This window comes from Taeniopygia guttata, chromosome 3, assembly GCF_048771995.1.
Source record: "Taeniopygia guttata chromosome 3, bTaeGut7.mat, whole genome shotgun sequence".
Classification (NCBI taxonomy): domain Eukaryota; kingdom Metazoa; phylum Chordata; class Aves; order Passeriformes; family Estrildidae; genus Taeniopygia; species Taeniopygia guttata.
The window spans coordinates 82,745,428-82,762,431 of NC_133027.1; the positions used below are offsets into that span (position 1 = coordinate 82,745,428).

General features: G+C 38.0%; 1 protein-coding gene across 3 annotated transcripts in view; it reads right to left on the reverse strand.

Moving 5' to 3' along the window:
• Positions 1 to 2,394: 2,394 nt before the first annotated feature.
• Positions 2,395 to 17,004, reverse strand: part of CNST (consortin, connexin sorting protein) — a 49,993-nt gene continuing 35,383 nt past the window's right edge. For all 3 annotated transcript variants that reach the window (XM_030268555.4, XM_030268553.4, XM_030268556.4), the window contains 3 exons: positions 15,574 to 16,445; positions 7,966 to 8,101; positions 2,395 to 6,351 (listed from right to left, as the gene is read on the reverse strand). In XM_030268555.4, coding sequence (XP_030124415.4) covers positions 6,146 to 6,351; positions 7,966 to 8,101; positions 15,574 to 16,445 — 1,214 coding nt within the window. In that variant the 3' untranslated portion in view covers positions 2,395 to 6,145. The remainder of the gene's footprint in view (positions 6,352 to 7,965; positions 8,102 to 15,573; positions 16,446 to 17,004) is intronic.

A 17,004-nucleotide genomic window follows, 5' to 3' on the forward strand; every position in this document is an offset into this window, starting at 1 on the left:
TTCCCATGTCTGGAAAAGAAACAGAGGAATTGGCTTAATGCTGTATTTCTCTAATAAAAAGATAAGAAAGAAAACTGATTAATGGTTCCTAGATGAAAGTTTGAAAAAAGAAAAAACACCTCTAGATTTAGGTGTAAGGTTTATGTGGAAGGAGTATCTCACATTTCACATTGCTCAGCTTCTAGTGCATGTATGCTTTCATCACTTCTCATGCAACCACACTCCTTTCTGGTGCAAGGCTGCTGGCTCAGGAGAACAGCATGGATCCTGGCCAGCTTAAGGGTGCACTGCTGGAAACACAGCATAGGGCACTGCTTCCATGCCTTGCAAACAGCAACTGTGGAGTCTGGACACATTACGGCAAAACCGGTCAAGTTTTCTCACTGCAGCACTTGGCACATGGCACTTTCTGAAAAACATTTAGCTCTCATTCTGAGAGTTGTTTTTGGTAACTGCTTTAAAGTTGATCAGTCTTTAAAAGCACAATAGAGGGGCTTAAACTCATTTTCAGTGCCAGGCAATGAAAGGGGACACGATCATTAACTGGCACTTGACAGAAGTGTTACTGGAAACTTCCCAGCAGCCTAACAAATGAGTGCTACACCAGGGGCCCAGCTTGGCTAAAAGATGACACTTTGCCAGACATTTCCTTGGCAAAAAGCAGAGGGAGAGAGCTGATGGAGTTGATGTCATGTGAAGATGGATTCAAACTTGTTTTCAAGGAGAGCAGCTTAAAATTTTGGAATAATGGAGTACTTTGGTCTAGTATTGGACATATTGTAGAAATTTTGGCTGTGCTTCAGTGCTGTCTATATTTTCTAAATTCACCTGTTTGCCATATTAAAAAAAGAAAAAATCAAGATGAACCTAAGTGTACAATTTTGGCTGAAATTCACTGGTATCAATTCAGTAACAGCTGTCACAGAGCAACTGTAAAACAAAATGCACCTACTCCCCACCATAATTTTCTTCAAGAGATGACCACAATATTTGGACATTACTGAAGTCAGTAAATTCTAGGTTCATGTTATGACAACATGAACTATGAAGTATAACAAATTACAAATGATACAAAGGAGCATTAAAGCACCAAATTCTAAAAAAAATAATTTTTTAAAAAGGACTTCATAGTTAAATATTTTAGGCTTCCTTGGGTACTATTTTATAGAAAATATTTCAAATATTTCATAAGACACATGGAGGTCAGCATGCAGTCCTTTAAATACCAGCTGTTTAGGAGTAGTACAAGAATCAGCCTAAGTTCTGCCATCACTGCTATACACTGGTGAGCCTGTGAGAGTCATCAAGAGTTTTTACTGCAAGACTAGCTGTAATTGCTATTTCAGTTTTGCCTGTGGCCTCATTGTTGATTTCTAAATATTACTATTGAATTTCAGAGTATAACAGGGAAGAGGAAAGGGATGCAGAATCCCTATTTTAATAGAATAATATAATACAATTTAATAGAATTTTGGATCTCCGTCGGGAAAGAAGATACTGTGGACAAGAAAGTGAGAAGAATCAGAAGGACAGTGGTAGAAAATAGTGTACAGCCTGGAGAAGAGATTATTTCTCTGAGGAGGTTACTAAGAAACGTCCTCGCAGCAGTGAATATCGGGAGCATGAGAGACAACAAATTGAAAGAGAGATTATACAGGGTATAAAAAAAAACACCTTTTCACCCCGAGCACAGCCAGGCAAAGGAAAATGCCCAAGGAGGTTGTGCAGTCTTCATCCTTGAAGGATTTCAAGACCCAACTGGATAAAGCCCTGAGCAGTTTGGTCTGACCTCAGTTGACCTTGCCTTGAGCAAAAGGTTGGACTAGAGACTTTCTGAGGTCCTGTGAATGATAGAAAATGTGCTATTTCATACTGGGAAAGAAGTGGTAAAGTGGAAAGGAGACCGAAGGAATAAAAATGGGTAGGAAAGTGTTGCAAAATGTAGCACTGATATACTCCTATTCAGATCAGAGGCTATAGGTTGGATTGAGCTGCAACTGTTTGTATTTTTATTTACTTGAGTTCAGAGAGCAGAATGCCTTGTGACCACTATCCAGGTCACCCACCAATTACTAGGAATTCTGAAACTCACCATCTGTCACCTTGCTTTCACAATGATACAGTAAGGCAACATTTTAGTATCTGAAACCCACCTGTATGGCAGCACCAGGCTCTGTGAGGAAACTGGGACTTTGTTTAACTATTGAAACAAAGACAGATCACCCAGGAAAACTACACCAAAACCCAGACCAAACCTTACACATTTTATCCTCACTTTCCATTCTGGTTTGGGCTTAATAATGAAATTCTTATTGGAGGTACTGTTCATTTACTTGAATTTCACAGAAAATCTCAATCTTTTCAGACATTTAGAAATCACAGTATCCATAAAGGTTCATATATTTTCTTTAGGACAGTTTTTATTTTTATTTTTTTTCTTTTTTTTTTGCTACAATATATAAATTACAAGCTTGGATGAGTTTCAAAGACAGTTATTTACTCCTTTTGCTTAAGGAAGCTTAAGATAAATTTGTTACAAATAACTTTGATTCCTTTCAGATGTTCTTGGTTTTATATTACAGTACAAAGTAGGCAAACATGTTTCCTTAGGAGGGTCATCCCTTTAGGTTATTGAGTGGGACAGTACCCAGTCACACAAGAATCTGGACTTCCAATGTACTCTGTTTACTTGATAGTTCAAACTTGCCCTTTACTACCAAGAACCCTAAATGAGAGTTTCCTTTTTTGTTACAATACTTCCTACTGCTTGTCACCAGGGCTACTATGCATTTTCCAGGTATGAAAGCAAAGATAATGGAAAAAAATATTAAAACACAGCCCGTGTCTAGATCATAAACTTCTGCTTGCATACTTGGGCTGTGGAATGTCTTTTTCCTTACACTGTCTTGAGAAGAAGCCTGTAGTATAGTATGGCTACACTACAGCACAGTGCCTTTCTTGGTCTAGTCTAGGCTGTTTGGGATGAGGGTGTTAATTATGTGCTCAGATCTTTGGGCAGCATAATGCTGAATCTACACAAAAAGCCTTCTTGTTTTTTTCTTTATCACAATAATCTCTTTGAAATAATTATGCTCAAAGAATAAACAGGAAGGTGGGGGTTTCTAGCAGAGTGCTGCAGGTGATTAAGTGGCACAGCTTCTCTGGTACACTAGCAGCCTGAAATCCAGTCATATTTTAAGAAAAGTTTTTTAAACTACTCTCAAGTATGGAACCATTTCCTGAATTTTCCTACCAATTCCAAATGTTTTCAACTCAGCACAGTACGGTCGCCCTATTGCCAAGCAGAACATCCATAAAGACAGTGGCAGGGAAGGAAACAATGAATAAAAAGTTATACACAAAAGGCTTTAAAATACACCAAGCATGTGTGTGAAGGGGAAGCCTTCTCCCACTGCTTTCCTCCTGAAACAACCTTAGCTGTTGCTTGTTATTATTTTACCTCAAACACTCAGACAAGTAGGAACTGTTCAAATCCACTATTTCTTTTTGCTTTATCTGTCTGTAAGATCCCAAGCCCTCAGGTCACCCAGCTGGAAGAAGCAGTGTCACCAGTATTCCAAAGAGAACAGAACACATAGGAAGGTCAACATCAGGCCTGCCTGCACACTCTTTGGAGTCCAATGCAAAGCAAATTTGGTTCTGTTGGTACCTGCAAGTTTGACAATGTACTACAGACCATTTGCACTAACAGAATTGTCAAACGAAGCAAGAATTTGCACCATCAGTTTTCATAAAGGAATGCAAACATTAATAATTGCTTTGACTTTAAACAGCTTTATAGTTATAAATAAAATAATTGTTTTAAAGTAGTTTGAATTAAATGAACTTAGAAGTTGTGAATCTTTGATATCCATGTCTGATATACTTTTGAATAAATAGATCTATAAATACCTCTTGATCTTTTTGGTGATGAAGTGCACAAAAAGTTAAAAATATATATTTTTTTAGCTGAAATGAACAGTTGTCTCCTTAGGAATAAACTTAATATCCATAAACAGTCAATGCAAAGTTACAGAAACCCAAAATATATTCTAACTACATAGTCACTATAAATACATACTTTAACTGAAAGCATGCTTTTTAATTACTCAGTGAGTAAATTGTCAAAATAGAAAATTAAGCTTCTCTTTAAAAGAAAAACTAAATAAATAAACAAACAAACCCAGAATTCAAATAATAAACTGAACCAGCCAGTAACACTTTAAAACACAAAAGTGTCTTTCTCCTTTAGAGTAGTCCAGCATTATGATACTCTTGAGGACAACAAACAACCCCCAAACTACCATTCTCAAGTTTCATTCTAAAAGCAAAAGTTTTCAGTAATTTGGGCATTTGAAATTTGCTAGTTTAGTATAAAGCTGCACATGAGGCTTCCTAGGGTATAAATAAACTAAGCCTCCACAGTGAAAACCAAAAGAGAAATCATACATGCAGTTTATTCTCAAAAAAACATAATTTTAACTTTCACTTTAAAACCCCGTTAAGTATAACAATGCATTAGGAACAATCAAGCTCACTAGAGGGACAATTTGCTTGCAAATGTCAGAAAGCATGATCTTTAATGATGTAATTCTGAGCAGTATCTCAAAGATTTCACTTCACAGCATTTTACAAAATAATATTCTAAACCTGAACACACTGCATCATACAAGGTTAGTAAGCAGGAAATCACAGAGTGGAGTGAAGTGGGCCCCTCAAAAATGCTGTTTTTCCTGAGGTGTAAAGGAATGGTTTCACACTCACCCCGTCAGCAGGGCTGCACCACCGTGCTCTGTGCAAGAACAGCTGCCACATCCTGAGCAGAACATGGCCCAAAGGCCTGTGTGCCTCATCCTCACCTTCACTGTCCTGCCAGCCTTTCCCTCACCACCACACAGAGAGGGCTAAGCACCAAGTGATAGAAATATTCACTTCAAATTACTCTTTGTACTGATCTAAATTTGTTGTAAAGCTGACAGAGAAAGAACAGATTTTACAATACAGGTCTCAGAACTGCAGGGCAAATAAATGCAAATGTGCTTTATCGGCTGGAACAAGTGCCCTGAAATACTGACAGGCTGTGGATCTGCAGTGAACCTCTTCTGCAGGATCAGTCCCCCTTCACATAACCTTTACTCATTGACAGAGGCTGCAGCCACACAGTTCTGGGATCCTGTGCACTCATTTGATGAATCAGACATGAGCCCTAATTCCAATAAATATTCATAGACAAAGGCAAGGATCATTATTCCCCATTTATGAAGGAGAAACTGAGGCACAAAGTGATTACTCTAAGTCAGTGACATAGCTGGAGGAAAACCCAGTTAGCCCCACACCTGCTACCAGGTGCTTTAAAATGAGCCAAAGCCACTTGATTATTTAATATGAATAATTTAGTGAACATCTTTTGTTTCTGTGTTTAGTGAGACCAGTGATTCATTTTTTAACCTCCCATTTCTAAAACAACCCACATGATACTGAGATTAAAGGTCCAAGCAATTTAGTGAAATCTGCCAGCAGATTTATCCCATTCATGATATTCACTACAAGCTATAAGATACAGGGTCAGCCTGGTAATTACCAAATGAGGGCTCCGTGAATGCCACTGCACTCTTCTCACTCCAACCAAATAATTACATGGCTCACCAGGAGAAATAAAATGGATAAAAACATTAAGACTTAGAAAAAAAATAATGTTTCCATAAAACAGAGACTTATTGCATGATAGCTGGAGGCAACACCTTTGCACAAACAGGTGTAAATTAAAGCTGTCCTTTAACTAAGCTTCCAGAGATTGCTTACACAATGTGTGGCAATGGGAGAGAATACAGAAGACAGATAATTTTCTTCCTTCTTCTTCACTTGCTCAAGTGGATGAAAAGCTACTTGCCTACTTTCAAAAGGATGAAGATTATACCTTTTTATGCTCCCATACCACGCTGCTACAGTTGTGAACAGATGTGAACATTTGCCACCTGATAGCTAAACTAAAATTTTCTTGATTTCTAAGTAAATGTGAAGGTATATCATCAAATACACATCACCTGCAGGTGGCAAGTGTTAAAGAACTTGAAATCACAATTTTGTTCTACTCTCTCCAGTAACCACTGGTGAGCTCTCATTGTACTGTGTCCACTCCTTTCAGCTATGAGAAGGCTATCCAGTGTTTAAGTTCTTCCACACGCTGCAGTATCTGTGTATAATAGAAATCCATGTTGGCTGCAAAATCAGTACAGACAGGGGATTCCATGTCACCAAAGGTGCAATACAGTGCAGTTCCTCCAATGCTAAGGAAAACAGTTGCTATGCACAGCAGGATCAGCAAAATACAGGAGCCACCAGACACTTCATCTGTAAAATAAGAGCAGAAGAGGTGAATAAAGATGCTATACAAAGCAATACAAATACATGTGAGAAAACCTGAGAAAGGTTTTTATCATGAATGGGTCAAGAGGTAAACACAATAATGCTCAACATGTCAAAGTGACCACAATACACACAGGGAATTTTATGTTTCTCAGTCTCTTCGGAAAACTAGATAATTCTATTGCTTCATTTCTGCAGTCTGTGTACCTGTCCCTGCTGAGATCACTTGTGGAGTAATTTCACAGCTCACCTGTGAGAAGACCCCACAGCCAAAGCTGTCCTATATGGAATAGTTCAAATAAAACAAAGGCTTTGAAACGAAACCAAATGGAAACATTCTTGCTTCATTTCTAATGACACTGACTGCACTACAATGAACTGCTTGTGAGTACTCTCACATTTTGACTGCAGACACAAAACCTCCAGTGTAGGCTAATATGAGGGGTTGTTTTACATCTCAGTTATTCTCTGCTAATTCTTTGCATGATTGTTTATTCCAGAGTAGGAGCAATGCAGAGGTTGCAGAGGTGATGCTACATCCTCACAAACTCACTTGTCCTTGCTAATCTGTATACATGAACAACATCTGTGTCTTCTGTCAGACTGATGTGGCTCTAAGGAAATTTCTGTACTCCCTTCACTCTACACCAGGAGAAAAAATGGGGTAAAAGAAACATTTGAGTGATTTTTTTGGTGTGTGTTTGAAATCAAACTTGAAGTAATAATAACAATAATAATATAAAACAGTTTTCCTTTTGAATTACTAAGTCCTGGGGAAAAATCATATAAAAAACTCTTATTGGAGTTTTAAATAAAACATAAATACTTTTAAAATAATTTCAAAAAAACGATGGGATAGGGTCTCTTTAGGCTGTGAATGTTTGAGACACGCTAACTCACTTTTAAGAACTAATTTATACCATTTACTGGCTGACATACACAACAGATAGAACTTTCTATATCATTAGTAATCAAAAGTAATTTTCTTAGTGTCTCTTTAGTTTGAATAATAGAGACTCTAAACTCAAAAAAAAAAAAGCATAACATGAGAAACATACTGTGTTTCTCATGAGGCTACTTAGCCCATCAAAATGTGTAAAGCCAGATTTAATGACAGCTCGCAAATATGTATGGATATTAAATTATAAAGAAAGGTTAAAATCTGACACCCTCCCATCACATGGAAACCACTAGAAAGGGTTGGAAATGTACCCATGGACAAAGCACAACAGACTTGTTTCTTTTGCATCCCCCTACCTACGCACTAAATGGCTTTAGGGAGAAAGCCTACACCTCACACCTCTAAGCAATGAACATTAATGAAAGGACTTCAATTATTTGTCACCTGTAAATCATTCAGCCAGAGGAAAAAATCAGTGACTTCATTCTCAACCAAGCTTTAAAACAGAAGTGTGCTCATTGTATCCTTCTGTAGTCTTGTTACCCAAACCTGGTATACACTAAAAATATTTGAACAACCACCTTTACTTACTAAGTTTTAAAAAACCAAGAGAGTATGTTCAATAAATGCCTGTTTTGCTGCTGTGAACAAAAAGACTGATCAAGAGTACAATCCATGAATCTACAAATTTAAACTACCTTGATCCAATGTGTCTTCCATTTCTTGGAATCTCACTCTTCTCTTTGTTTGCCTTTGCTGGACTTGAGCAATTGTTTTTCCATCTCTGTCATCTCTCTTCTTTAATATAGACACCAATCCTTCCACTGGGGTAATCTATCAGGAAAGTCAGTGAGTTGCATAAGAGATGTTAAATAGAGCTCATGCCCGATTTTTCACAATGACTCAGGGAGGAAACAAGCTAAACAGTTAATAAATGGTTTCCAGTTTACTTTTCTTAAACAATTGCAGCACTTGGCAAACCTCCTTTTTGAAGACATCAAGTCCTGAACAGACAGGACAGCTGCAGTATTGTTCTGCTGCTTACTGACACTGCTTGCCTTTAATTGTTATAAATGCTAAATGCACACACATTTTCTACTTGGATCTCACTTTTGTAAGCTCACGTGGGCAGGGGCAGTGGTGAGGTGGATTTGTGTCAAAATCACTATCATCAGAGGGCAATAAGAAGTCAATGACACACTGCTGCTGCCTCTCCAAAGATATAATCCTGCAGAGACCATCATATACTTATTGTGAGATTAATTTTCCAGCACTGCAATTGGTTCCTCAGGGGGAGACAAGCAGCTACAGCAGGGCTACAAAACCAAAGAGGGAACACCAGGCAACAGGGAAAAAGAAAGCTTCAGTGCTCTGGATGGATTCCACATTGACTTCCACATTGTAATAAGCTCTCTGGACACAGCAGCAGTGCAAAAATCCTTCCCTACAGGCTGGTCACTCAAATAGCTTGCACAAACAGCAATATGGTCAACAAGTCAATAAACCACACCTTCTCTTTTCTTTGCTATAGCATTTCCGTTAGTTGCAAAAATACATGGTAAGCCATACTGGGTTGGTTGAGCAGTCTGTAACTTCCTTGTTATTAATGAAATGAAAGTAGATGATGTACCAGGAGAAAAATGCTTTCCTAAGCAAGTAGCTTACATAGTAGCTTACATAGCTTCTATTTATTTGTAGCTTATTATTGCTACAAATAAATAGAAATTAAAGTCAAGAGTATGTTCAGAATTGCCCTTTTTTCTACCTTGTGAACCTCCTTGCCTCAAAAAAAGGCATAATTATTTCTTCCTAGACTGCAGTAGGACTTTAAAAAACTTAATTCTGTAGATCAACAGTAACATTTGTTAAATTGAAAAGTAGTATGTATACATTTGTGCTACAGATAAAACATATCACATTTACAACTGAATTTACAACTCATCTATTAGATAACCCCAAAGGCCTCTAACTTTCACAAAAACTCCAAACCCCCCAACTTTCCAAGTAACACTGTAGTTGCAGACAAAGGACTACTTAAGCCTATCTACAACACAAGTTAGAAGACCATCCATGAAAACTCGGATGCATTGCATTTCCAAGAGCAGCAGAGAAACAGGAAACAAACAAGTTCATAACTTGTATCCTTAAGCTTGCCTCATGCTGTGAGCATATATAATGCATCGATGCATGCTGCAATCAGAGATGGTGCCCTGCACACAGGGAGACACAGGGCACAATCCAATAGGCACTGGAGCAGCTTTGGCCTCTGCAACACTGAACTGAAAAATGTGGCAATTACACTTGTGGGTCTCTGGTCTGGCAGTATTTTATAGCCCTTAAATGGACAAATAACATTACCCAGAACAACTCAGAGGATAAAACTGATCTCTGCCACACTTTTGATATTCACTTTCCCTTTTGTATATATGCTCAAGAGCTTGAATGGATTATTTAATGAAACAATGCTAGAAAGTACTTGGAAAGTAGTGGAAGTGTGGAGACAGAGGAAATAAATTGTTTAAGTCAACATGCAGGGGACCAGTAGCTGACAGAAATGACCCAGAAATAATAGTTTGCAAGTGTCTTATCACAACAAATGAGTGCACTGAGGTGCAGCTTCTACTGGTACTGCTAAATTAGCCTTGCAAAACTGCCACGAAAATTTAACAGGCCAGCAGAAAAATCACCACTTATGTTTCTTTGTTGTGACAAGGAAGGGGGATTATGTAGGAGTGCTTTAATTTTACTCATTTATTTGGAAGGGTGGAGATGAAATGATATCCTTTAGTAGAGTAGATTATTTTAAGCTTTTGCTTACAGCATTGCTTTCATAAAGAGGATCAATTGCTCCTCCCACACCACCCACACAGCAGGCTGGCTGTTGCCTGGCATGATTATTCCCAAGTGGCTTGGACTGCACAAGGTGGGAATGTCACCCAGAGATGGCAGGGCATTCCGACTAATCTGCCCAAAGATTAGAAGTGGTGGTCTGTTCTGCAAGACATCCCAGCAAACTGAGGCACTTCCTTCTGTCTGTTGGCTCTTGGTAGTTTCTGAATGACTGTGTCACAAACTCCTGTCTTCTCCAAGCTTAAAACCAGAGGGCTATCCTTGACAGGATTATGTGGAAATGTGTTGCAGTAATTACAGTTACATAAAAGGCTTTCTGGAGGAAAGACTTGCTACAATGAGGTTCATTTACTTTCCCTGTCAGCCTACATGGATACATTTCAGGATTTACTTTAAATTTATAAAGAACTAATGTGACACAGCACAAATTTCTCTCTTCTGAACATCTTCTTTTGCTTAAAAAGAGGAAGAAAATGCTTTCAATTTTGCAATAAAAATCATTGTGGCTAGTGTTACTTCCCTATCTCAACAAAAGCCATAAACTGTATTTTGAAAACAGCCCCTTTACATGATATGTAATTTATTCCTAGAATAGAATCATAGAATATGTTGAGCTAGAAGGGACTCACAAGGATCATCAAATCTAACTCTTAGTCTTGCCCAGGACACCCCAAGAGTCACACCATGTGCCTGAGAGCATTGTCCAAGCACTTCTTGAGCTCTGTCAGACTGGTGCTGTGACCACTTCCCTGGGGAGCTGTTCCAGTGCTCAGCCACCCTCTGGGTGAAGAAACTTTTCTTAATATCCAACCTAAACCTCTCCTCACTCAGCTCCATGGCATCAATATACTTCATTTGCCTTTGAATTTTATGAGTTATACACTTAAGGTTTTTTGTCTTTGTTTCCAATACACGAAGTGATTATATTAGCTCCATCTCCTAGTAACTAAACATCTCAGGAGAAGGGCTTAGCTGCCACACAAGACGAAGTTTTACATCCCACTCTTTAGGTGTCAGGAGGAATTAAAAAAGGCAGAATATACTGTTTATATTGGAAGTTAATGAGGGAACTGTGGTTAATACAGTTCACCACAAGTCAAGCACAGGCTTGACTTGAACCACAGGCAGAAAAACACAGGCTTGCACCAGAGCGCCCTGCAAACAGCTTTTACATGAAAGAGCTGCATAAAGGACCCTATTGAAACAGCAGATATTTTCTTAATTCTAAGCTGGACAATTAACAAAAGATGGTCTTGGAGCATCCATGTAACTGAGCTTACTCAGCTCTGCTGGCCTTCACAAAATCTTTCTACAGGAGTTTTTACAGTCACTGTACAGGAGCTGAAAAAGGCATGCAGGTGTGTGGTGGCATTTTCATCAACAGTCAAAAAGGAAAGCAGCAATGACTGTTGGTTAATTGAAACTCTGTTAAATAAAAAGCTTTTCTCTTTTCCCCACCATTAATAGAAAGTGAGTGTGCTTCAGTCAAAAGTTTCCCACTTCTCAGATAAATTTTAATAACCAGGTTGCAAAATCAGAAGAAATAAACTAATTAAACTACCTGTCTCTTCTCTGTTTAAAACAGAATTTGGTAACAAAATATCAAAAAGCTTCAACAAATATGATGTGTGTATATTTATAAACATACTGGACAAAACAATGAAAATAAGGCCTTGTAATTCAAGTTCTGAGAAGAAACTTCTGAGAGAAAACATACTGGACTTGACACTTAGAATTAGTTGTAGCATATAGACATAAATAAAAACCCCAAAATGGAGGCACTACAAACTGCAAACTAGGAAGAAAAGCTCACTGTGTGAAGTAGTTTGGTTTGAATGCAGAAAACTACTCAAGAAGGTTTGTGTATTCTTCTGTGGGCTGTATTCCTTATTCAGTTACATAGCAAAGGACTGTAGTTTTATTACAAGCAATACCAGATTTTTTTAAAGTAATCCCCAAAATGACAAAACCCAAGACTGCCCTGTTTTACAGTAGAACCAGCAGACAAACCCCTTTGCCAATAAAATACATTAGAAACATGAGTAATTTGAGTTTGAAAAAGAGCTGACTTAGCAGGTTCAGTATTCACACCACAGCTACTGAGGGTAACTATTTTTCCTGCTGATACACTTGCCATGCAAGTACCTGAGCTCCTTTATACACCAACAGACACCTGATACCAAGTAAGCACTTCACATGGGAGCAAAGTTCCTACAAACTCAAAGCTATGGGACCGAAGCCATACAAGAGAACAGAAAATACACAACACTGCCTCCAAACATAGTGGAGACTTCATTTCTTGGTATACAAACTGCCATCCAAAAGCTTAATGTTTTGGTAGACAGTCTCACTATCTTTGCTTTCTAGCAAGAATTTCCCAATTATAATTTTCTAATAAGGAAAAACTTTTAAGATTTTACTAACTTCCCTGTCTCTCACATAAGAAGTTTATTCTACAACCTTTTATTTTATATAGCAAAATGTAACTTTATTGAGGTTACAATTTGTTTTGCCACTGCCGTTTCATTCTGACAGAAATTATATCAAAGATATTTAAGAAGAACTATATACTTCTAGTATCTATTGTTGCCAGCTTCTGACTGTGTTTCAAAGTTCTTTGTTAGCTGTACAAATCTTGTTTGTATAAAATGACTGTGGTTTTCCATCATTTGCTTGTTGTTGGATGTGGTTTGTATTAGTGAAGAAATAGCCAGTATAAGGGTCTGTACAATACAAAAAATACTATTTCACTTTAGCAGCTATTTAAACCCAGAGTCAGAATTAGGTGAATTTTCACTCTTGCAATTAGTTATTGTAAATTATAAACTAAAAGTAAGTGACAAAGTATCTAAGTTAGAAAACTGCATGAGATGATTCTTGGATCTCAAATTGGAGCCAAGCAAAACTTCTGAACTGTAAATACATATATAAAGATTTACCCTTCCCCATCTTCAATAAATTCTTATTACATATCAACTGAAGAACATTAATGAAATTTTATTCTACCATATAGGTGTTGTCCCCAGGTTATTTCAAAATTATCTTTACTTCCACCTTCCATTCTAATTTGTTTGTGGCAGTGATGTAAACACTTCATGATAAGTTTTATCACGGTCAAATTGATTACTTTTTTCTTTTTTACTGCCACATTGGTACATTTCATGTGATTAATTTAATTTCACTCATGTGGCTACCAATGCATTTTCTAGATGCTCATTAACAACCAGTGTATGAAAACACCATTATCTTCTTAGGTTGCCATAGTGTGAACAATGTAATTTCAAAGCCTTCAAGAGGACAAGAAAGGAAGAAGTGTTAGAGCTGGGTACAAAGATTCTGTCTGCTCATCAAAACTTCAGTGCAATCTTATTTTGGCACTAAAACAGAATCAATGAACACAAGTTAACAATGCTGCTTTCTCAGGGGTGCCAAGCTCTTTCAATTGTGTCTTCCAAGAAAGCTGTGGGTGCTCATCACTTATGAAAAACAACCCCTAGGCTACTGATGGGTGGTAAGATTAACTGGAAAAACATCCTATAGGTATATAATGAAACAATACAAGCTGGTGTGCTGTCCTTAATTCACCCTGGGGCACCTGGAAATCCCAAGTATTGTGAAGGAACCCCAGGTGCTGCATATGACAAACTTTAATTGCTACTGATGTTAATCCTTCTTCCCTTCTCCCATTTAAGCCCCCTGCCTCACAAAAAACTTGAGCCTCTTGCTAAGAATGATTCAAGTGGACTCTCATCAATGCAGCCAAATGAGAGTCATTTTATAGAAACAAAATTTGTACAGCTAACAAAGAACTTTGAAACACAGTCAGAAGCTGGCAACAACATATGGCCAGAAGTACTATGGAAAAACTCAAGGTGTTTTTTCCACTGCAGAGACTCAACTCTGCCATCAGAGTATTGGCAGTCCCAGCACCAGGAGAGCAAACCAGAATTGAAATTAGATGCCCTGCAAAGCATCATCATCGGTCACAGGGACAATCAATACAAGAATTTTTCTAACAGTATCAATATGCTGCTTTTTATCCCATCCTCTGAAACACAAATGGCACAAACATAGCTATTTAAAAATAGATGCTATTGGATTAATTTAGGCTATATCTATCTGAAATAGAACAGTACTCCTCTGCTAAAATGCAGCACTTTCAGTGGGCTCAAAAGAAATTTAATGCTGAGGGATGATACTTAAATTACTCTTTTGTTATACATGTATTCAGACTTAGCACAAACTGTCAACAAAATGCTCTTTTTCTAAACCACCCTCAAAGTGGACACAAGCCACTAGACTTAAGAAAATTTGGGATACATGCATTGACATGTATGTGGGTTTCCACATCTGCTTCACACAGCTTTGTGCACATGGCTGTCAGTCCTGCTAAGTGGCTAAGTACTTCGTGAGAGCTCACAAAAGGACAAGAGACATGATCTTGAAAAGGATCTAAGAAACTCTTTAGGTGGGGAGAAAAACCAAAATGCTCTCTTTTCAGCTCTGGAGACTTTACCAAACATGCAATAACACCAGCATCGATCTCCAGTATTTAGTTCCCTGCTTGGCCACTGTCCTTAAGCAATTGTGGAAGTTCTTGGTCTCTCTGCATTAGCTTGGTCTATAGAGAAGTACTGCAAATTTATTGCCAAGGGGATAGTCTATTGTTAAAGATCTTAAAAATAGAAATGAACTAAGAAGATACTTTCATACAAGCCCTCCCCTTCCACCATCTGAAATAACATCATTTCACAATACACTCTTTCTTAATTTAAAAAAAAAAAAAAAACCTCTTAAGGATGCACATGCAGCAAAACCAGAAGAGAAATAAAGCAAAGATGCTGTCATTACACTCCAAAAAAAGTCCCAAAGCAATAAATCTTCTCTATTTTCAGATGAACAATTTAGCCTATGAAGCACTCAACCTTGTTACAGGCCTATCAGGTGGGTACAGGGTTAGAAGCTCTTTCTTAGCTTGGGCTGAACAACAAATCTGCCTAACCTGACAAAATCAGAAACCCATTCATATAGAGAATTTATATATATGTAGTTCTCACCTCTGTGGAATAAACACAAAAAAGCAAACTCATCTATGCTTAGAAATGAATGATGGTACATCATAGGCATTATGTAGATTTCTGATACAAAATTTGATTTAACAGGAATTGTGAGAACATCTCTTAACAGTCTCTGTCAGAATAAAAAAAAAAAAAAAACCAAAACAAAAAACCCCAGGTATCACACTATATATAAGGTATCAATCTTGTTTTTGAAACACAGTGCACTGCTGGTCAAGAAGAAGACAGAGAGGCAAAGTGAACAATTAAATATGTATAGATTTCAGATTTGGAAAAGTGATACATTAAGGAATATTTAACACATTTTGAAGTTGGCAATATCTAAAATATTTTAACTGAGACAAACATGGAAGATTATATAGGATTTACAATATTTACCTCAGTAATCTCTATCCTTCTTGTAAGTTCATCAAGAGAAGAAAAGCTGTCATCTAGTGATAAAGCTTCCAGGGAGTTAAAAGATGCTCGTTTGGGTGAAATATCTGGAACAGTGTCAAAGTCCTCTTGGTTTGCTAAGTCTGCAAAGTCTGCAGATTCTTCAGTGTCTATTATGTTACCATTCAAAAATCTCAGAAATAAGTCTTCTTGTTCATTATTGGCCTTTTCCTCCTGTCCTGCTGCTCTCTGTATTTCCTTGCACACCTGTGAATGGTCAGTACTGTCATACTCAGACACTTCATTACAGCCAGAGGCAGTTCTGTCCCATGGAGACTGTTCATCATCATCATCATCATCAGGCTGTATCTGTTGCTGGTTTAAATCACTATTTCCAAGCTGGCCACTAGGAATTTCTGAAGACCCAGCAGCATGTTTTGATCTGAGCAGACTTCTGTCAGCTGGCACATCTTTATCAGAAGGAACCAAATCAGCAGGCATATAATCATCATCTGTTAAAGCCAAAGCATCTACCATCGGCTCAAGAGGGAGTTTCACTCCAGGCTCCCCCGCCCCTTCTATTTTGACTGCATCCTTGGAGAGCTGTCTTCCCCTCAGCTGCAGACTGTTATCTCCACCAGCATCCCCAGATGATAAACAGCCCGAGGAAGGCCTGCCCACTGTCCCTGTGGACTGGGTGTGTGGCTCCAATGTTGATTCAGCACTGCAGTGCTGCTCCTCCATGTGGTCCTTTCCTGCAGCTACCCGAAGACTTGCTGCCTCTGTCTGTCTCTCAGTTTTGTTTTCACCTGGGCAAACAGTGCTCAGCTGTTTATCTTCTTTCTTTGGTGCAACGCCAGGACAAGTTTCAGTACCTAAGTGCAATAGGAAAAACAGTTCCAGAGTTTTTAAATGATTCAAAGCATCAGCCCAGGGGGGAAAGAGTATACTGTGATTTGATAACATTGTAACCTAATGCTTCAAAATGCTCTCCCATAAAGGGCAGGTATTTTATGCTACAGTCAGGATAATTTTTGTTAGTAGTCTCTGACTCTTGATTCAGGGAAAAAAAAATATTTGCAGATATTCTTGCAGGTGAAGCACATGATTCAGTGTCCTTCTGAAAAAAGCTACTCCCAATACGTGAGTATCTTTCTGAACAGTCACTTGTCTTCTAATGGACATTTTACATGAATCATCTCATGGAGGCCTGGAATTCAGGCAAATGCACTTAAGGACATGAAACTGTACCTTTTTGCCAGTGTATCTGCCACCTAAGGAGATATCTGCATTTCTTTTAAAGAAGCTGCAATCATACTAATTTAATAAATTTTATATTTGCATATCATTAGGTCCTTTGGTTAACACTAAACTAAATACAAATTACATTTCCCATAAATAGACAGCATAAAAAGATGCTGCTTTTTGGATTAT